General features: G+C 32.9%; 1 protein-coding gene across 1 annotated transcript in view; it reads left to right on the plus strand.

The window, feature by feature from the left end:
- LOC136039557 (AP-3 complex subunit delta-1-like) overlaps window positions 1-23,193 on the plus strand; it is a 206,770-nt gene that overhangs the window by 23,188 nt on the left and 160,389 nt on the right. Inside the window, exons 4-7 of the mRNA XM_065723397.1 lie at window positions 3,414-3,554; window positions 8,372-8,501; window positions 11,860-11,999; window positions 20,086-20,159. Coding sequence (XP_065579469.1) covers window positions 3,414-3,554; window positions 8,372-8,501; window positions 11,860-11,999; window positions 20,086-20,159 — 485 coding nt within the window. The remainder of the gene's footprint in view (window positions 1-3,413; window positions 3,555-8,371; window positions 8,502-11,859; window positions 12,000-20,085; window positions 20,160-23,193) is intronic.

Here is a 23,193-nt window from a genome sequence, read left to right on the forward strand (position 1 = left end):
TTATTTTCCTGGCTTTCCTGGACATTTTAGAACTGGTAAATCAACCAATGAATTGCTTTTTGCAGGCTGAATGTAGATGGTACTTTATTATGTACGGCCTAGGTATGAAAACAAAAAAACAAGTTTTTTAAATGAAAGTAAGGAGCAACATCAAAACTTAAAACGAACAAAAATTACTCCGTATATGAAAGGGGCTTTTCCTCCTCAACGCTCCGCTCTTTATGCTAAAGTTTGACTCTTTCTCTTAACTCTATTTTTAAAACAGTAAGAAACTTTAGCGTAAAGAGTGGGGCGTTGAGGAGGAAAAGCCCCTTTCATATACGGAGTAATTTCTGTTCGTTTTAAGTTTTAATGTTGCTCCTTACTTTCATTTAAAAAAACTTGTTTTTTTTTCTTATTTAATTTCTGGACGTTTTTGAATTAATGCATGTTTTGATCTTGGCTTCCCGCACATAAATAATTAAAACGAAATTTGCATATTAATTAATTGCAATTAATCGGATGATTTTGAGAAAAAAGGAGCGAGGGAGGAGGCCTAGTTACCCTCCAATTTTTTGATTACTTAAAAAAGCAACTAGAAATTTTAATTTTTTACAAATGTTTTCATTGGTTAAAAATATACGTAACTTTGTATGAGGGGATTCAACCCTCGTCGATACCTCGCTCTTTACCCTAAAGCTTAAGTTTTGTCCCAATTCCTTAAGAATAACCTCTGAATCACAAGGTCATAGAATAAATAGTTGAAATTACTAAAAATACTTTAGCGTAAAGAGTGAGGTATAACGAGGAGGTAAACCCCTCATATGCGTAATAATTTTTGTTCGTTTTAAGTTTTAATGCTCCTCCTTACTTTCAGTATAAAAAACTTAATATTTATTTTTTCATTTTTTTTTTCAAATAATGCTAGAAAACCCTGCGCCCATTTCATTGAAATTCTCTTCTCCCATGACAAGTTTCTCCATGGAAATATCCTCCCACGTAACCCCGATCTTCCACCCGATCAAATTTCCCACCTAAACAAAAAAAAAATCCCCCTGAAAACGTCTGTACACTTCCCAGTAACCATTACTGTATGTAAACACAGGTTAAAGTTTGTAACTTGCAGTCCCTCCCACGGTGACTGCGGGGGAGTAAGTCGTCCCTAAGACATAGTTATTAGGTTTTTCGACTATGGTGAATAAAATGGCTATCTCAGAATTTTGATCCGGTGACTTTTGGGAAAATGAGCGTGGGAGGGGGCTAGGTGCCCTCCAATTTTTTTGGTCACTTAAAAAGGGCACTAGAACTTTTCATTTCCGTTAGAATGAGCCCTCTCACGACACATTCTAGGACCACTCAGTCGATACGATCACCCTGGGGAAAAAAAACAAAAAAATAAATAAACACGCATCCGTGATCTGTCTTCTGGCAAAAAATGCGAAATACCACATTTTTGTAGATAGGAGCTTGAAACTTCTGCAATAAGGTTCTCTGATACGCTGAATCTGATGGTGTGATTCTCGTTAAGATTGTATTACTTTTAGGGAGCGTTTTCTGAAATGAGGCAAATTTTCTCAGGCTCGCAAATTTTGATGGGTATAACTGATCTTGATGAAACTTAAATATTTAAAATCAGCATTAAAATGCGATTCTTTTGATGTAACTCTTGTTATCAAAATTCCATTTTTAGAATTTCGGTTACTATTTAGCCGGGTCGCTCCTTACTACAGTTCGTTACCACGAACTGTTTGACTACATGTGGCGTTTACTCATTCTGGCGTGCCCGGAAATAAAACAAGACCTTATCTCTAGTCCCATTGTAATTGTTTATGTATGTTGATACAGGTAAATTCATTTACCTCGAAGGATGAGGAGCTCAAAGGTGGAGCGTGCGCAGGTGTATTAGCGGCTTGGTGCTCCACTGTGTTGTTAATTGTTGTAATAGCTTTGAGGAATTTAGGGACTTATAAAACATTCACGTTTCTTGAATCTTTATTATTTCTAGAATTGTTTTGTAAATTTTTAGAGCTTTTCTTTATTCTAGATACAGCCAGGGAGTGAATGTTTTCAGTAAAACTAATACGTGGAAGGTAGGTATGGAAAAAAATTCCAAAGCTGCCAGTAGCGGAATTCGACAAATTTCTAAAAGTTGCTGACACTATCAGCATAACTGGTGCTTTGCCAACTTTTCTTTGAGCAAAAAGATTTTGTATATGTAAAAATGATATTTTCAGACAAAATCCGTCAACAAATTTCAAAACTGCCCAGTAGCTTTGCTATTTTGCTACCCTACTTTTTCCATCGTGAATGAAAGGTATTACAGTTCTGAAACTATTTACAAATTCGTTTGTCTGTCTTGATGTAAAAAGCTAACAACATACCCTAGAGTCACAACCTCAAAATTGACATGAAGAACCCTCTGGAAGATTTTAGTTTTGAAAGGAGTTTTGTATTTTTAGCATTATATTTTTTGGTGTTTTGTATTCAAATAGGAAATATTTTTTAGAAATCGTATGATGCAATGGTTTTGATAGTTTTCATTCAATTGATGATATTGATTGGTCATTATATGTTGTTATATTTCGTGTTCACAAGTTGGAAATGCAAAAAAGTTAATTATGCGAAAAATATAAGGGCTAATGTGGGATTGGGGCATATCATTCCAAAGAATCACTCTCCAAACCTGTATAAGCCTATTGTCACAAGTATTTTAGTCATGGTTGATGCAGTAACTAGTAAAAAACCAAATTCACCCCATACTAACCAAAAATTTAAAAACGATTTTTGAAAAAACTGTCAAGTGGTAAGAAAAATGGCAATTTGAAGCATTTTCAGGAATCGATACTATGATTTCGGTTAATTTTAATGATTAAAGTTCATTGCGCCAAAAATAATAGGAATTTCGAAAGATAGCCTGAAACCTCTTGAAAAGGGTTTCGAATTGAAATAAAAACCGCACTATTAGAATCGTCATTGTTGAAAACCCTATACAAGAAAGTTACTGCCCCCGGTCTTGAACAATAAGGAATATATTATAAAATAATGAGAAATTTCCTTATTAATAATTTCGTTAGAAATAATGCATGTTTTTTGCTTTACCACTAGAAGGGCACTGGAGAGCTGTTTAAGGGTTTATTTGAAAGGAAACTCTTATATATACGTTCTTTATTTTAAAAATTCAGACATTATATTAAGAAATAAGACATTATACTAAGAAAATACTTAAGGCTAAATAATATGTTAAAAAATACTAAACATTAAGACATTATATTGAAAAATAAGACAAACATTAAAAAAATATTAAAAACTAAGACATAGTATATATAACACATAAGACATATAAAAAAATATTAAAACATATTAAAAATTAGACATTATATTAATAAATTTGTCAGAGACGAGAAAATCCAGTTATACAGCTCTGATCATTCTAGGTACTGATGTTGACGACGAATATGATACGGAAGGACCTGAGCAGTCAGAATCAGTATGACGCTGGTGCTGCCCTCTCTGGATTGTCCTGTTTCATTAGCTGTGATCTAGCAAGAGATTTGGCCAATGATATCATGACTCTCGTAAGTAGTCGAAAACAAGAGCTCATATGGCACTTGTGACGAGGTCGGAACCTAAAATTAGACTCAATACTATAAAATAATAATATAACTCAATAAAATTATATAATAATTTTAATAATAGTATATAATTATAATACTATTATATAATTATCTTATAATTATAATTAAATTAGAATTATAATTAAATTATAATTATAATTAAATTAGATAATAATTATATAATAATAGTATATAAAATAATACTATAACTCAATAAAATTAGACTCGGTACTAAAGTTACCGATTTTGCTGTTCTTTGTTTATTGGCAATTATTACAAATATAACTTGCAAATACAGTGTTCCTGTAGCCTCTTCTTCTTCATATTATAATGTTTGTCCCACCCAATTTCATCCCGATCTCTCCACTCTAAGTGTTTTTCAAGATTTCCGGTTTCGGCCTCCAACCCCCCTCCCCAATGTCACCGGATCCAGTCGGGATTTAAAATAAGTGCTCTGAGTGCTCTGGGACACGAGGTCTTTCTAAATATCAAATTTCATTATGATCTTTTTTTTTTTTTTTTTTTTTTTTTTTTTTTTTTTTTTTTTTTTTTTTTTTTTTTTTTTTTTTTTTTTTTTTTTTTTTTTTTTTTTTAGAGAGAGAGAGAGAGACACACTTTTTATTATACATATCATCAATATGTATCATTACTTTGACCATATAAATTAATTTGAATCCTCCCGAAATTTTGGTCTGAATCATAGAAACATAACAAAAATACATATAAACAAATATTTGATTGGTTTTTTAAAGTTTTTTCTGGTAACCCCACCCTCCCCCCTCCAGATAAAAATTCTGGATGTCCTTAGCCAAAGACACCAAAATAAAAACATTCCTTTGCTCCTTGGACCTATCTTAGGTCTAATCACATCTGAAAACAAAACTTTTCTAAGATTTTTTTTATTTTCGTTGGTTCGAAGTATGAAGTTTTGGGTTCGTCACTATTGCCGCGTTGAATCTTGGGAATAAGCAATCAGAACTAATTAATTAATTATGACTAGTTTTTTCCCTTAAAAATTCAAACATTATTTTATATAATGTTTATATATATATATACATAATATATATATATATATATATATAATATATATATATATATATATATATATATATATATATATATATATATATATATATATATATATATATATATATATATATATATATATATATATATATATGTACATTATATATATATATATATATATATATATATATATATATATATATATATATATATATATATATATATATATATAATTAAAAAATAAACTTTATTTTTATTTCCAAAAGGCAGCTATTCTTTCAGTTGGATGGCAACACCTTTTTAAACTATTGGGTTCCATGTCTTTAGCTTATCTGGCTGATTTTTTGCCCATGCTTTTTTTTGGTGTCCATGGCAAGCAGGAAGAAAAATGTCAATGAAACGAAATGTCAATCAATCTAAGATTTTATCTCTATAAAATACGGCGTCCGTGGCGTCGAAAATGAAAATAATCTAAACCATAACAGTTTAAAAAAGAAGGAATCTGAAATTTAAAGAGAATAAAAGGGTAAAATGACAGTAACAAGTTCATTGAAATATCACGTAAGCAGTTTATACTACACAATGAAGTTGTATCTACTTTTATTATTTAAGTAGTATAACTTATAGCAGTATTAAGTAGTACTTGTGTAGAATAGTTGTGTTAAGTAATAGTAACATGTAAGCAGTGTAACTTTTGTTCTGAGCATTTCATTAATAGGACTCTGTTGGGGCAGGAGTGTATTCCTCTTTAAGATTGGTCAAACTTAAGATTGTTCTTACTTGTTGCTTGTGTACTTCCATAATATTATGTATAACTCTATACCTCATATTATAATTCTATAACTATAACTCTACTTCCGTGTATTCTCCGAAATTTCTCCAGTTACCTATTTGTAGCTTGGTCAACTCTGGATGAGCTTACAAGTCACATCACTGATCCCCTTTCCAAACTAAATAATCAGCAACGCCAGGGCTTGAACCCCTATCTTTTTGGACATAGACATAGACAGCGGCCTAACCTCTTTTCTTGTACGAGGTTATAGCCCTTAACCATTCGCCATCTGTTTTAACTTAAGTACTGCATGCACTTCGGTTTTAGAATTCAAATCATATGGAGGAATTCCTGGAAGACAAGGCTTTGCTTTCGAGAAGCTGTTCTGCTATTTTCCAAAGCGTCATATTTATAAAGCGTCATATTTTCCAAAGCGTCATATTTATAAAGCGTCATATTTTCCAAAGCGTCATATTTATAAAGCGTCATATTTTCCAAAGCGTCATATTTATAAAGCGTCATATTTTCCAAAGCGTCATATTTATAAAGCGTCATAATTTCCAAAGCGTCATATTTATAAAGCGTCATATTTTCCAAAGCGTCATATTTATAAAGCGTCATATTTTCCAAAGCGTCATATTTATAAAGCGTCATATTTTCCAAAGCGTCATATTTATAAAGCGTCATATTTTCCAAAGCGTCATATTTATAAAGCGTCATATTTTCCAAAGCGTCATATTTATAAAGCGTCATATTTTCCAAAGCGTCATATTTATAAAGCGTCATATTTTCCAAAGCGTCATATTTATAAAGCGTCATATTTTCCAAAGCGTCATATTTATAAAGCGTCATATTTTCCAAAGCGTCATATTTATAAAGCGTCATATTTTCCAAAGCGTCATATTTATAAAGCGTCATATTTTCCAAAGCGTCATATTTATAAAGCGTCATATTTTCCAAAGCGTCATATTTATAAAGCGTCATATTTTCCAAAGCGTCATATTTATAAAGCGTCATATTTTCCAAAGCGTCATATTTATAAAGCGTCATATTTTCCAAAGCGTCATATTTATAAAGCGTCATATTTTCCAAAGCGTCATATTTATAAAGCGTCATATTTTCCAAAGCGTCATATTTATAAAGCGTCATATTTTCCAAAGCGTCATATTTATAAAGCGTCATATTTTCCAAAGCGTCATATTTATAAAGCGTCATATTTTCCAAAGCGTCATATTTATAAAGCGTCATATTTTCCAAAGCGTCATATTTATAAAGCGTCATATTTTCCAAAGCGTCATATTTATAAAGCGTCATATTTTCCAAAGCGTCATATTTATAAAGCGTCATATTTTCCAAAGCGTCATATTTATAAAGCGTCATATTTTCCAAAGCGTCATATTTATAAAGCGTCATATTTTCCAAAGCGTCATATTTATAAAGCGTCATATTTTCCAAAGCGTCATATTTATAAAGCGTCATATTTTCCAAAGCGTCATATTTATAAAGCGTCATATTTTCCAAAGCGTCATATTTATAAAGCGTCATATTTTCCAAAGCGTCATATTTATAAAGCGTCATATTTTCCAAAGCGTCATATTTATAAAGCGTCATATTTTCCAAAGCGTCATATTTATAAAGCGTCATATTTTCCAAAGCGTCATATTTATAAAGCGTCATAATTTCCAAAGCGTCATATTTATAAAGCGTCATAATTTCCAAAGCGTCATATTTATAAAGCGTCATATTTTCCAAAGCGTCATATTTATAAAGCGTCATATTTTCCAAAGCGTCATATTTATAAAGCGTCATAATTTCCAAAGCGTCATATTTATAAAGCGTCATATTTTCCAAAGCGTCATATTTATAAAGCGTCATATTTTCCAAAGCGTCATATTTATAAAGCGTCATATTTTCCAAAGCGTCATATTTATAAAGCGTCATATTTTCCAAAGCGTCATATTTATAAAGCGTCATATTTTCCAAAGCGTCATATTTATAAAGCGTCATATTTTCCAAAGCGTCATATTTATAAAGCGTCATATTTTCCAAAGTGTCACAAACTTTTTCCCTTCTTTTTTGTATCATTTTTTGCAACTTTATCACGGTTTAGCACACTCTCAAAATGCTGTGCCTATCTCTCTTTAACTCTTTCCTTATCACCATTTGTCGTCCCGTTCATATCTTTAACTGGGACAAGTCGAGATTAACTGTTCCCTCTCAGTTTTTTAACATGCCAATATAATATTTTATATACTTTTATGCCGTCTGGCTGCATCTCTAAATCTTCAGCCATTTCATCCATGTCCTCCACTTCACACCTCTTTAATTCCTATTTCAACGCAATCTTTATTTTCTTTACATTCCTCTTATTTTTATATGATATATTATTCAAATATTTCTTGTACAAGCCCCTCCTCTTCTCTACTAAAGTTAAAACATTTCATTAACATTTCTAGTTACGTTTTTAACTTTCTTTCCTAAGACACCATCTGCTACTTGGCTAATTATTTTCCTGCTATTTAGGGCCGAATTGTATAGTTGTTTTCCGTTTTCAAAATATCCCCAATCAATCCGTCTATCTATTACCTCGAAAATATTTGGAAAACTATTAGCTTTTTTCCAAAATACCAAAATTCCTTGTAGATGGCGTATCAACAAAACATTTTAGTTCCGTAATTTACTGCCAAATTTGTTCAAATATATATATAATGTAGAATTCGGCTGCTTTTCAGAATTGTAAGACTTAGGTGACTCATATATTGGTATCAGTATTGTTATCATTAATTTTTTTCCTCCCCCTTCCCCACAGTGTACACAAATTTATAGTAATTATTTAAATGGGTGGAACCAAAAACAATCCTAATCTACGAAAAAAAGGTGTAATGAATTTTTTTTTGTTAATTAAAAAAAATTGATAATAATTAAGAAAGAAAAGTTACTAAAATGGGTCGAAGCTCAGCCTAATAATTATTCTTTTTAGTTAACGTCAACCAAGCCTTACTTACGGAAGAAAGCTGTGCTCATGCTGTACAAAGTATTTCTCCGCTACCCTGATGCATTGCGACCAGCTTTCCCTAGGCTCAAGGAAAAACTTGAAGATCCCGATCCAGGTTCGTTTCTTCTATTAACGTTATTTCTATTTGTTTCTTCTATTTTTTCTATTAAATCAACGTTGTCAAATCAAGATTAATAATTTAAAAAAATCAAAGATGCAAAAAATCAACGGATTTTCCCCTCATTTTCTACATTTTCGACAGGATTAACATGCCCCCCTGTTTTCAACCGAGGGTTGAAATAATGTGCAATTTTTGGCTTGGTGTTGGATATTGAACTTGGAAAAAAAATTTGTACTCTGAATTAATAATAATAAATATTAATTTTTATTCCACTATAAATAACAAGACAAAAGTGGAGTAATAAATTACAGAGAAAAAAAGAATTAAAAATAAAACAAAAACATCAACCAGGAAAAAACCTGGGATAAGACCATGTAATGGCTGAAACTTTGAAATAGCAGAGTTGGACAACTCTTCATATAACAATTCAGGTAATTGTTTCTTGTTCACAAAAATATTGAGACACATCAGTTCATACAAAACTTAATTTTGCTTGCTGATCTAGGTGAAGGAGTGGAAACGGCTATTAAAGGTCTATGACAACGGTCATTTTAATGATGTATTTTATATTTCACCTGACATTTTTGAAGGGTTTGAGGCTCTTTCTCGAAATTCTCAAAACTAAGAATATCCAAAAACAGCATTCACGTGTTATTTTGTCATTATATCCAAATGTCACCATATCCAAAAACTACGTTACAGCGTTATTTGTCATTAGATACTATTTGATCCAGACGAAGGAATTTCTGATGATTTGGAAGATGACCTGAAATCGCTAAAAGCCCCGCCCCCCTTTTTTTTACAGGAGTTCAATCTGCACCAGTAAATGTCATCTGTGAATTAAAACGGATAAACCCCAAGAATTATTTAAGCTTAGCTCCCGTTTTTTTTAAGTTTAAACCCAAGAAATTATATAAAAATTTTGCTCGAGTAAGAGGTTTTAGTAGCCTAGGTTGATAGGTGAATGGTCCTTATCTAGATACTATTTGATCCAGAAGAATGAATTTCTGATGACGTGGAAGATGACCTGAAATCACTAAAAGCCCCGCCCCCTGTTTTTTTTTACAGGAGTTCAATCTGCAGCTGTAAATATCGTCTGTGAATTTGCACGGATAAACCCCAAGAATTAGTTAAGCTTAGCTCCCGTTTTTTTTTTTCAAGCTTAACCCCAAGGAATTATATAACAATTTTGCTCGAGGTAGAGGTTTTACTAGTCTCATTGTGCATGGTCCTTATCTAGATCCAATATGATCCAGAAGAAGGAATTTCTGATGATGTGGAAGATTACCTGAAATCACTTTAAGCCCTCCCTTTTTTGCAGGAGTTCATTCTGCAGCTGGAGTTGGAGGGAGGAAAACTAAAATCTTGGAAAACACTTAGAGTGGAGGGATTGGGATGAAACTTGATGGGAAAAATAAGCAAAAGTCCCAGATATATGATTGACATAATCGGAATGGATCTGCTCTCTTTGGGGTAGTGGGGGAGGGGGGTAATTCCGAAAAATTAGAAAAAATAAGGTATTTTTAACTTACGAATGGGTGATCGGATCTCAATGAAATTTGATGTTTAGAAGGATATCGTGTCTTAGAGCTCTTATTTTAAATCCCGACCGGATCTGGTGACATTGGGGGGGGGGGGATTTGGGAGGGGGAAACCTAAAACTCGGAAAACACTTAGACTGGAGGGATCGGGATGAAACTTGGTGGGAAAAATAAGCACAAGTCCTAGATACATGATTGACATAACTGGAACGGCTCCGCTCTCTTTGGGGTAGTTGGGGAAGGGGTTAATTCTGAAAAATTAGAAAAAATGAGGTATTTTTAACTTACGAACGGGTGATCGGATCTCAATGAACTTTGATATTTGGAAGGATATCGTGTCTCGAAGCTCTTATTTTAAATCCTGACCGGGTCTGGTGACATTGGGGGAAGTTTGGGGTGGGGGAACCTAAAATCATGGAAAACGCTTAGATTGGAGGGATCGGGATAAAAATTGGTGGGATAATAAGCAGAAGTCTTACATACGTGATTTAAATTATTGGAACGGATCCGCTCTATTGGGGGGGGGGGGTGGTTAATTCTGAAAAATAAGAAACAAATACGTATTTTTAACTTACGAAGGAGTGATCGGATCTTCATGAAACTTCATATTTAGAAGGACCTTGTAACTCAGATCTCTTATTTGAAATCTCAACCGGATCAAGCGTAATTGGGGGGGGGCAGTTGGGGGGACCGGAAATCTTGGAAAATACTTAAAGCGGTGAGATCAGGATGAAACTGGATGGGAAAAATAGAAACCTGTCTAAGATACGTGACTGACATAACCGGACCGGATCTGTTCTCTTTGGGGAATTGGGGAGAGGGTAATTTTGAAATTTGAGGTATTTGTAACTTACGAAAGGGTGACCAGATCTTAATGAAATTTGATATTTAGAAGGATCTTGTGCTTTAAAGTTATAATTTTAAATTCCGACCATATCCTGTGACATCGGGGGGAGTTGAAGGGGGAAACCGGAATTCTTGGAAAACTTGAAAATTGGGGTATTTTTATTTTACGAATAGATAATCCGATCTTAATGAAATTTGATTTTTATAAGGAATTCATGTCTCAGAGCTCTTATTTCAACTCCCGACCAGATCTTTTGACATTGGGGGAGTTGGAGGGGGAAATCTTGGAAAAACACCTGGAGGGGAGGAATCGGGATGAAGCTTGGTGGATAGAATAAACAAATGTCCTTGATACGTGATTGACAGAATCCTACTGGATTTGCTCTCTTTGGAGGAGTCGGGGGGAGGGGTTCAGTGATTTGGCGATTTTGGTGCTTCTGTACGTGCTAGGACGATGAAAATTGGTAGGTGTGTCAGGGAGCTGCACAATTTGACTTGATAAAGTCGTTTTCCCAGATTCGACCATCTCGGGGGCTAAAGGGAGAGGAAAAATTAGAAAAAATTAGGTATTTATAACTTACGAGTGGGTGATCGGATCTTAATGAATTTTGATATTTAGAAGGACGTCGTGACTCAGAGCTCTTATTTTAAATCCTGACCGGCATTAAGCCTCTTATATTCCTTTTTAAATCAATCTATTGATTCATAGAATTTTGTTAGAGGTCATACCATATGATCTCTTGGCTCTTAGCTCTTCTCGCCTCGTCACAAGTGCCATATGAGCTCTTAGCTCTTGTTTTTCAAGTTTCACCCCAAGGAATTATATAACAATTTTGCTCGAGTTAGAGGTTTTAGTAGTCTCATTGTGCATGGTCCTTATCTAGATTCAATATGATCCAGAAGAAGGAATTTCTGATGATTTGGAAGATGACCTGAAATCACTTTAAGCCCTCCCTTTTTTGCAGGAGTTCAATCTGCAGCTGTAAATGTCATCTGTGAATTAGCACGGAAAAACCCCAAGAATTATTTAAGCTTAGCTCCCGTTTTTTTTAAGTTGATGACGACTTCAACAAATAATTGGATGCTCATCAAAATAATAAAGCTGGTATGTACTGCTGCTTCATTACTAAAGTTTTTTAAGTTAAGGACTAGTATACTCTAATTAGTGGAATTGATTATCGGATGTAAATTAACGTTCTAATAATATATTATAATGCATAACTTTGTATGATCTGTTGTCTTATAAATGTTTTTGACCTGAAAAATTCAATCAGGGGTGACGATCTGGGGTTTTATGACTTTTCTTTCAGTGATGTCTTCATTTTTTATTAGATCCCATTTTTCTCTCTGGCTGTAAAGAGGGAAATTATCTTTTGTGTACTATAAACGTTCGTTTTGTCTTATCAGCGTTCACAGTAATTGCAGTAGTGGAAGCGTTTAAAATGTGAGTTGTATTTTTTTTTTTTTTTTAGTTTTTTTTCTCTCTTGTGTGTTTTTTGTCGTGTTTTTTAGATGGTTTAATTTAAAAAGGAAGATATTTTCCTTAAAGTTTTCTTTTTTGCTAAAAAAGGCTCCCGGGCCTGGAGCCAAAATATTAGGATTTTTATATAAAGTTTTATTGTTTTTTTTTTGTTCTCTTGTCCCGCTGCTTTATTTAAATCAACCCCAGTTTTTCCTCTCTTAAATTTTGTTATCAGATAAACTGTAGTAAATTGACTTTTAGTCGCTTTTGGTCTAATCAGTGAACTGGACAACAGTAGCCAAAAAAGTCATATCCAAGAATAATGACTAATTCGGTTTTATCTCCTATGCTCATGAATTGTTAAATAGTCAGGGTCATTTTTTTATTTATAGCCAAATGTGCCGAATTTAAAACGCCAATATTTTTTCTCTAAAAAAATAGTTTCTTTGATTTGTTTGTATCTGTTTAATAGTCTGTATTTGACAATTGGTTTCCTTGCAATTTCCGTAAGGAGGTTTTTCTTGGGGTTACTTGTGTTTCATGACATGTACTGTCGCAGCTTCTACTGTTTAAGGACGCTCGAACCCGCGAATGTCATTTTGCTTTGCAAAATATCACTGCCCCCTTGCTCCCCAAACGATTCTTCTGCTAGTGTGTTTATACTTTAAGTTAGAAAAACTGAATCTCAAGTTTGTATTATCAGGCACGTACTAATTTGGGTGAACACCTAGTCGCCCAAAATCTAGTGATCTCCGATAAAAATTTGCTTAAATCTCTTATGCTGAATTTTAACAAATATCTCTGGCTCCCCCTGCCGACCGCAGTTTTTACGCACTATGGGCTTCATAAAAATATCACAAACTTACCGCAATTTTCGGTGGGGGGCTGGGACATTTCTTTTCAGAAAGAAGACAAAGGTTGCATAATATTTTGCTATTTTCAGTGTTGGCTGATAGTTTCAAAGATACTAGTAAATTTTTCGAGCCTCACAAGGAGCTTCTGAAGCAATTTTGGTAAAAATTGACCATGAATCTAATAAATACATCGACAGTTCGAAAAGATGAAGAGAGACTAGTTAAAAAAAACAAAAAACTATTATCTCTTACTGATTGTTAAGCAAAACGCTGTCTATTCAGTTTACATACAACATAAATAACATGTATTTTGTCTCGGCAAAGGTTTTAATCAAGGCGGTTTGCATAACAGGAAACATCTAAAGCTGTCAAATTATTTAAGGGTGATTTTTAATGATTTCTTTTTGAGCTGATTTTTAATGTTTTCCAAGCAGGTAGCCTGCACGAAAGTACCCTATTTAAAGCCTACAGAGGCGTCATTTGGGGAGTCAGGGGTGGGCAAATTCCCGCCCCAAATTTTCCAGGGGGGCCCAAGTTTCCACCACAAAGGGCCCTTTTCCGGCCATAATTATCCATTATGTCCAACATATTCCATTCTGTTCAAATGATTTGAGCTAACTGCACGCCTAATAGCCAAAGAGCGTAATTACCTGACGACCCTTTGGGTAATTACGCTATTTGCTATTAATCATTGTAAACTTTGAAAGTAGGTTGGATTCATAATAAAAGTCTCAAGTTCTGTCAAATGCCCCATGCCCACCCCAAGATTTGGCCCAAATGGCGCCTCTGAAAGCCTGTTTATACGTAGGTAGCCTATTTAAAACAAAGAACACATGTATTCTCTTACTAATTTTTCAGCAAAACACTGTCTATTCACTTTAAATACAGCATAAATAATACGTATCCTGTCTCGGCAAAGGTTTTAATCAAGGCGGTTTGCATAACAGGAAACTTTCAAAGGTGTAAAATTATTCAATGATACCTCTTTTGAGCTGAATTTTCATGCTTTCCAAGCAGGTATGCTAGAACTAAAAGCAGAAAGTTTTGCTCCGTTCAATCAAGAAAAAAAACTTCATGTTTACTAATGATCTAGGTTTCATTTCAGTTCAGTTCATTCGGGTTTATTAAAAAAAAATAATAACAGTCATAACATACATAATCTCTCATCTCTATGCAAAAAATGCATGTTGAGTCCCTTATCACCTCAAAAATAAATACACACTATGGCTCCCATAAAAGATGGGACATCTCTTTTGATGGACATCAACATTAAAGATGGATATCTCTTATCTCCGGCACAAAACGGGATATTTTAAACTAAAATATTTAGTTCAAAATTTTAAACTAAAACAATCTTAAACTAAAATATTTTTAGGTAATGTCCTTTCCTGAACCTTGAAAAGAAAATTCTGCCCCGTTTGACCAAAAAATTCGCACTTTCTAATTTTGCAAGTTTAATTAAATCTGACTATCTCTTATCTCCGGCATAAAACTGGAGATTTGAAATAAGATTTAGAGTTTAGAAATTTAGAGTTTTTTTTACTATTGAGCTGGGTCGCTGCTTACTATAGTTCGTCACCACGAACTGCTTGATAAATATCTTGCCCGGACAGAATTAGTATATTTTAGCCCAAGAACAAAAAACCTTTTTCACCGACAGACCAGTCTTTTGAAGCAAGATTCAGAATTGTCAGTACAACAAAGAAGTTGCTAATTTAAATTTAGTAAACCGGTTGGAACCGGTTTATAAAAGGAAATTTGGACAAAGAAGCTTGAACAAGCTTACCAACCGGTTTACTAACTGGTAAACTGGTTTATAAAACGTATAGTTTGATAAAGAAGTTAAAGTTTGTAAAACTCGCTCATAAAACTGTATTGTAGGCTTACAAACTGTCAAATATATATATAAAAAAAATATAAACCTATTCCAGAACTCGGCAAGATCTAATCCCGGCAATCCCTAACATCCCTAACACTAATCCCTAACTAATCCCGGCAATCCAAATCTAACCTAACAAGCTAAGTTGTTGAATTCGCAATATATTGAATATTGAATTAGTGTATGTTGACAATGGGGGTCAATGGGGGTACTCTTTTCGAATTCTTTGTGTAATCCGATTTTTGCTTAATCATGCTAATATAGGCTACTATTATAGATTATAGTAAGTTTAAGCTGCAACATAGTAAAGAACTGATAATGCAGGCCACTCAAACTCTGTTGAAATTTACACTCTTTAATTTTAAGTTACCATGACATAACAAAAATCTTCCAGACAAGATAAGTTTATTTTTATCTATTAAATCAGAGGCCCTTTTCGTTGAAAAACTAGTCTCTTGAAGCAAGATTCAGAATTATTGCTGTAACAAAGAAGTTAGTAGACTGGCTTACAAACTGGTTACTAAAAGAAGATGAAGTTGAAACGCGTTTATAAACCGGTTTAAAAACTAGTAAACGGTTTAGAACCGGTTACTAAAAGAAGAACCTAGATAAAGAAGTTGGAACAAGTTTGTAAACATAGTCTTTAAAATCTGATTGTAAGATTACAAGCTGTCGAATTGCATAATCTAATTAACGGCCTGATAAAATTTGCAAACTTAATCTGCAATAATTTCTTTCGAGTTAAGTTGTCGAATTCGCAATTTTTATTTTAAAAGCAGTGTATGTTGACAATAAGGATTAGATACTTTTCAATTCTTGATGTAATCCAATTTGTTTTTATTTAAACGTTTTATGTCAGATGAATTATGTTCAGGTGAAGTATAAGAAATTTTAATTTTTAAAAAACCCAAGATATTATATAAAATATAATATAATGTATTCATGGTATGTTGGCCTTTATTTATAAATCAAGATCTGAAATGCGTTTTCTTTTATCGATTCTCTTGTAGATTTTGAAGAAAATTTCTTAATTCCAATATTTAATATTTTGCAATTGGTAAACAAAATTAAAACAGAAATTTCTTGCAGAAATTTCTTGTAGGACAGGATATTTCTTGCATCCATACGATTGAATGAAGTTTTGAGGAAATTAAACTATTTTCAATTCTTGAAAAAAAAACGTCTGCCCTGAAAAAGGTGCAGTCTAATCCAAACCCAATCCTTTCACCCTAAAGCTCTTTTCAAGTCTGATTGTCGTTTTGCAAAATTCATTGTCATTTGTGAATTCTTTGTCTTGACCTCCCCCCTCCCCCTTCACAAGAACTCTGGCTACATTATTGCTAATGAAATATGCCTTTGCTATAATGCGTCTGAAGATGATGTATCGAACACCTTGTAATCAAAGTTTAATTGGGATAATTTTCTTTTCAATATTGCTAAGTTTGGATTTTTTACTCACTATGAACCACGAATAGGCCGGAAGTTGGCCTTTCCGCTGATTAACTTAATTCGGAGGTAATAATTTTTCAGTTGGTACTGTGTCTAATGGAAGAATCTGTTTTTTGCTGTTGTCCAAACAAGAATACATTAACTCCGATTCCTGATAACCTTTCATCATTTTATTTCTCACTTTTAAGTATGACCTTTCAGATGAAAAGATATAACTCCTTAGTATCATCATTTCTTCGGTCAACATGATTCTTGAACATAATTGGAAAAAAATTATATACATACATATATATATATATATATATATATATATATATATATATATATATATATATATATATATATATATATATATATATATATATATATATATATATATGTAAATAAGTTGTCTGTGTGTCGACTGACGTCATGTTTGCCGATTGACGAAATTACAGAACGGGACATCGGGACACAAATGACGACTGGGACATAGGGAATATAAATAACGACCGGGACATAGGGAATATAAATGACGACCGGGACACTCAAAGAGAAAGCGACCGGGACACAAAGAATGTTCGATTAGCAATCACCATCAACAAAGCACCGGGACACAAATGACGACCGGGACACAGGGAATATAAATGACGATCGCGACACTCAAAGAGAAATTACCGACTGGGACACAGGGAAACAACAACAACGGGGACGCCGGGGGCACAGGGGGATATATAAATGACGACGGGGACACAGGGAATGTTCGATTAGCAATCACCATCAACAAAGCTCAAGGGCAATCATTAGAATAATGAGGTATAGATCTGAATACAGATTGTTTTTCCCATGGACAATTATATGTTGCATGTTCAAGAGTCGGTAAACCTGACAATCTATTTATATGCACAGACAATGGGACAGCCAAGAATGTTGTATATTCGCAAGTTTTACGTAGTTAAATATATATATATATATATATATATATATATATATATATATATATATATATATATATATATATATATATATATATATATATATATATATATATATATATATATATATATATATATATATATATATATATATATATATATATATATATATATATATATATATATATATATATATATATATATATATTCACAGGTGGGACACAGGGACATAACTACAATGGCGCGTAACGACTTACGCGCGCGGGGGGGCTTGGCGGGGCGCGAAGCGCCACCCCAACAACTAGTGTATATATATATATATATATATATATATATATATATATATATATATATATATATATATATATATATATATATATATATATATATATATATATATATATATATATATATATATATATATATATATATATATATACATATATATATTAGTTCCCATCATATTAACGTACAATATCGAACTCAAAACGGAAAATGTAACAAAGTCACATCGAAAATACATAAGTGAAAAAAAAATCATACACATGAATTACAGATTTAAACAAAACAAAAAAAAGAAGGAAATATATATCTGTCTAATTGTGTAAAATTATAAAAAATAATTTTAATTTTTTTCTTATTAGGAGATCATACTCTTTCTTTGCTACCTTAAGCGGGTTTACTATCAGGCATCAGTTGTTGAGTTAATTTTTTAGTATTTGAATGGTGATTTCATACCCCTCCCCCCGAAGAAAGGCTCAAGTTTTGGATAATCAATAGCAGATGATTCTTGCCTTGTTAATGATTCTTGTGGAGTTAATGATTCTTGTTTTTGGACAAAATATTTGTTTGTTTGAAAATTAGCGAGGTTCTTCCAGTTTACCTGCTTTGCTTTGACATGTAGATTGAGGAGTGTTTACCCCGTTTGAGTTGGAATTTTCTTTTATATTTGTTCTTTTTTCCTTCCCAGTGGAAGTATCGATAAAAAATGAAAATCGCCATTGAATTTGAATTTTTTAAAAAGAAAATTGAATTTAAAAAGAATTATTTGTATTATAACAGTATTTTCACTACTTAAACAAGGGAGAAAAGGTTCGCGGACTTCAACTGAAAATGCCCTTTGTAAAGAAATATAAGGGCAGAAAAAGAAAATAAGTTATTTAATGTATGGATGTAATTGGCTATTGTCCTTAAATCGGAGCGCTCAAAACGGTCGTGTAACATTGTACGACTAATGCCTAAATCTGATAAAGAGCTATGGATTAAGCCATTAAATATATTTCTATGACGTTATAGCTGCCTTCTAGTTATGCTAGTCAACAGAAACTTTATGGAACCTACTACTACTACTACTAGCAAATCACCGGAGCAGCAAGCCGCCTGAGGCCAACACAGCTACGTACGATCCTTCTCCATCCCAATCTATTGAAAACCTCCCTCGTTACACCCTCCCAGGAAGCTCCCATTTCCTTTAAATCTTTTTTATGACATCCTCCCACCCCAGACGAGGACGAACTGCTTTCGTTTTAGCCCTAGACGGTTGGCCGGAAAGGACAATCTTCAGCAATCTGTCATCCTTCATCCGCCAAACGTGCCCTAGCCCTCTCAACCTTTCTTTCATTATAGCCCTGGAAAGCGGGATTGAATCACATTTTTCGTACAGCCTGCTATTTGAAATACGGTCAGTCAGCCGGGTACCCAGAACAATCCGTAGGCAGTTGCTCTGGAAAATATCTAGCAAATCTTCATCCGCCTTTCAGAGCGCCCATGCTTCAAAGCTATATTTGACCACTGTCATCACTATACCTTCCAGTATTCTAATCTTGGTTTACAGACTTATTTTCCCATTCTTCCAAGCTTTTTTCAACAGTGGAAAAGCACCCTGAGCCTTTGCTAGTCTATTTCTAACATCTTCGCTGCTCCCAACGTCTTTACTAATAATGCTACCAAGGTAAGTGAAACTGCCCACCTGATTAATCTTTTCGTTACCCAACGTCACCTATTTTGAGTCACCTACCATCTCCTACCAACATCACCTACCATCTTCCCTAATTCCTAGCCTTAGTGACTTAGTCTTCTTAACACTAATTTTGAAACCTATTCGATCACCCTGAACTCTCATTACCTCTAAAACATAAGTCATTTTACTCACACTTTCATCTAAGATGCTTAAATCATCAGCATAAATCTAGGTTCAGGAGAGTCTTTCCTTCCCATTTGATTCTTTGGTCCCCAATCGCCTTTCCTGTGCTCCTTAAGACATCAGGAAATACATCAATATTAACTGAAACAGTATTAACTCAACTTATCAATATATAAGTTATTAATGAATATTAACTTATTCTTAAAAGTTGTTAAATGCATAAAATCTAAACTCTTCAATGTTTATAGCAAAGCTTATGATCACCTGGTTTGGTTTCATTTATTGGTTCTGCTGTATCAATTGGTGACGTCTGAAAAATCTCAGATATCTCTTTTTGAACTATGGCATTATGTTGAATCATTTCAGCGTATTTCTGTATGTGTTTAAAGTAGAAGAGCAAAATACATCAATATATATATTTGTAACCATTTATCCGTTTTTAGCATTTTCTTTTATCCTTTTATTTTGCTGAGTTCACTCGTTTTTGCAGTTTGGGTCATTAACACCCCTTGAACCACGCCTTGGCAAAAAGCTGATAGAGCCCTTGACAAATTTGATTCACAGGTAGTCTTTTTCACCTGCTTCTATATCTTTTGACTATTTCTTCTTTTTGCATTATTGCTTGCTTATAATTTTCTTTTTTATCTTTTTTTTAAATTCTATATTCTTTGCTTTTTTTATTCCTTTTCTGCATTTTATATTTGGCTTTTTTCCATGTCATATTATATATATATATATATATATATATATATATATATATATATATATATATATATATATATATATATATATATATATATATATATATATATATATATATATATATATATATATATATATATATATATATATATATATATATGTGTTTTAGAGGTAATTATTAGGCTAAAAAAAAAGAAAGAAAAAAAGGAGACAGAGAAGAAGAAAAGAACTGTCTTATATATAGGTACTATACAGAAAGAACTGACCTTTTAAAAAAGTAACTGAAGAAAAAAGTTAGTTTTTAAAAAAGAAAGTAAAAAAGTGACCGAAGAAGTAAAAGGCCAATGAAAGACCAATCAAAAATATGATTTGTCATCAATTCTTTCACTGAATCAACCACATTGAACAAGAAAAATCTGGCTTGCTTTCTTTTTGATCAGAGGTGACAAATTCGTTATTTCAGCTCGTTAAATTTTTGTGAAAATTCGGTTGTTAAACAGAAATATAAGCTTTCTGTTTATGCAAGGAGACATCTTAAGGATTATTTAGAAAGGGTGTGTTCTTTTGCTTTCAATCAGACATGCCGGGTCTTATTTTCCGAGAGAACTGAAATTAAAAGGTTTGATTTTCGTTTTAATTTTTTGATTGTTGTTCCCAAGCATCTTTAAATAGTCTTGACTGAAATTTTACTATTCAGGGACGTAATGTGAAGGGAGCGGGGAGGGGGATAAATTTGGATAATCATAAACATTAAAACATGCCTTCGGGTCCATTTTTAGGTTTTTCGGTGTGGGGCTCCTGCAAAATGCTGTTTTACGTTGGGGTGTTGCATAATGACGAAAATTTAATTCATACTGTTATTTTCTGAATTGATGGTTCAGCTACCTAGGAGAGGGGCAAAGTAAAGAACACCCTACCCCCTTCCTTGGAAGATTTATTAGAATATTAGAAAATTAGATTTCTTAAACATAAGCTGAGATTTTATGTTTTGATATCTAAGTTTTATTTAAAACAGGTAAAAATGTACTAATAACAGCTCAAATAGGGATAACTCCTTTGATTAGACAAAGAAAAACAATGCAAAAAAAACTCTCAATATTTCTTACATATACAGTAATCGTCATCAGCATACTAAAGCAATACAATTGAAAACAATATCAGTTATACCAAACAAAATAATTGCATATTATTTAGTGCTCATACTGTTTTCAACGCAATTACGGAAACCAATGTCCTTCACTTTCCAGTCTCCAGCTCATTACCTTTATTTGAATTATCAGTTGGGTAGAGAACAAGCGTATTTGGAGGAATGAAAATTACTTTACCGTAGTAAATTATTATAAATTGAATTTACGCCAAATTCCTACAAGTGAAAATGCTTTCTTTTATAACAAACTTGCTCTATTAACTTTTAATAAACAACAGAGAAAGAACTGTAGTTTTAACGACTCTTTATTCTCAATAGTATAAATAGAAAGAGATTAATCTATAGAAAAATTCATTTAATATTAAAATCTTGTGACGATGCAATTTTGATTGTTAAAGACAAGCTTACAAACGGTAATTTCGATTGTTATTGATTTTGGGTGAGCTTTTTAATTATTTATTTGTTTTTCTTTTTATCAATAGGGATTTTTTTTTACAAATTTACAGGCTTTCGAATAATACGATTTTTATAGAATTAGTCTTTTTTATGGTATATATAAATCATAGCGTCATTCAGCTTGAATGACGCTATCTCCAGCTGAATAATGTTGATTCATTGTAAAATCGAAACAGAAAGATGCTTAAAATTTTGGGAATTATTTTTTTAATGATCACGTAATTGAAAAATTTTAACTTAAAAAAGTTGAGAAAGTTTCAAAACTTGTAATTAAAACTTTTTCTCTTTGGTGTTTTTTTTTTCTAGGGTTTTTTTTATCTATAATTTCTATTAATTCAAAATTTATTTTATTCTAATTCTACTAATGTGATTTTCATATTAAATTCATTTCCCAGGTTTGAAAAAACGGTAGATAATTGGTGATTCATGCGTAGAAAAAAGGTAATGAGAAAGTCTTTGGGGTGACACGTTCCCGTCCCTTTTTCACGTCTATCTCTCAGTCGTTCTCTTTTAAAACTTCAATCTAGTTTACTTATATGCCCATAAAATATTCCTTAGAGAGCTTTCAATTAATCTGTCGATATTCCGAAGCAGAATGTTATAGAAATTGTTTATCCTCAGTTTCAGTCAGTAACCTCTCTCTTCATTACCACGTTGTACCGGGCTGGCTGGTAATTGGTTAACTGGCATTTGGCTGGCTCCAAGGGTTTCGAATAACAGGTCAGTCACCTGCAGTTCTAGTTCAATTAAAAAAAAAAATCTCTAAACAGGAAGCAGGTTCATGGGTGTTTCAAATCAAAAATTGAAAAATCATAGTAAATAAACGAATTACATTTACAATATACAAGTTGCGGATTTCAAGGATATGAAGAGGTTCGAAGCCTCTGGCCCTCATTTGCGTGTCTGTTTCTCATTCTGTCTTACTATTTTAGTACTTCAGCAATGTCACTCTTCTATGAGTGCATCAACATAGTGACTGTTGTTTTAATTTGCTCCCCTTCTTCCCTCTCTTAGCGCTTCAGCAGTGTCACTCCTCTAAAATGGAGCTAGCACAATAATTGAAGTTTTGATTTCTACTTCTTCCTTATTTTTCAAGTACTTCAGCAATTTCACTCTTCTATGAGTGCATCAACATAGTGACTGTTGTTTTAATTTGCTCCCCTTCTTCCCTCTCTTAGCGCTTCAGCAGTGTCACTCCTCGAAAATAGAGCTAGAACAATGGTTAGCGTTTTGATTTCTTCTCCTTCCTTATTTTTCAAGTACTTCATTTTGCTCTCCTTCTTCTTTCTCTTT

Source organism: Artemia franciscana, chromosome 19 (assembly GCF_032884065.1).
Source record: "Artemia franciscana chromosome 19, ASM3288406v1, whole genome shotgun sequence".
NCBI classification, from domain to species: Eukaryota; Metazoa; Arthropoda; class Branchiopoda; order Anostraca; family Artemiidae; genus Artemia; species Artemia franciscana.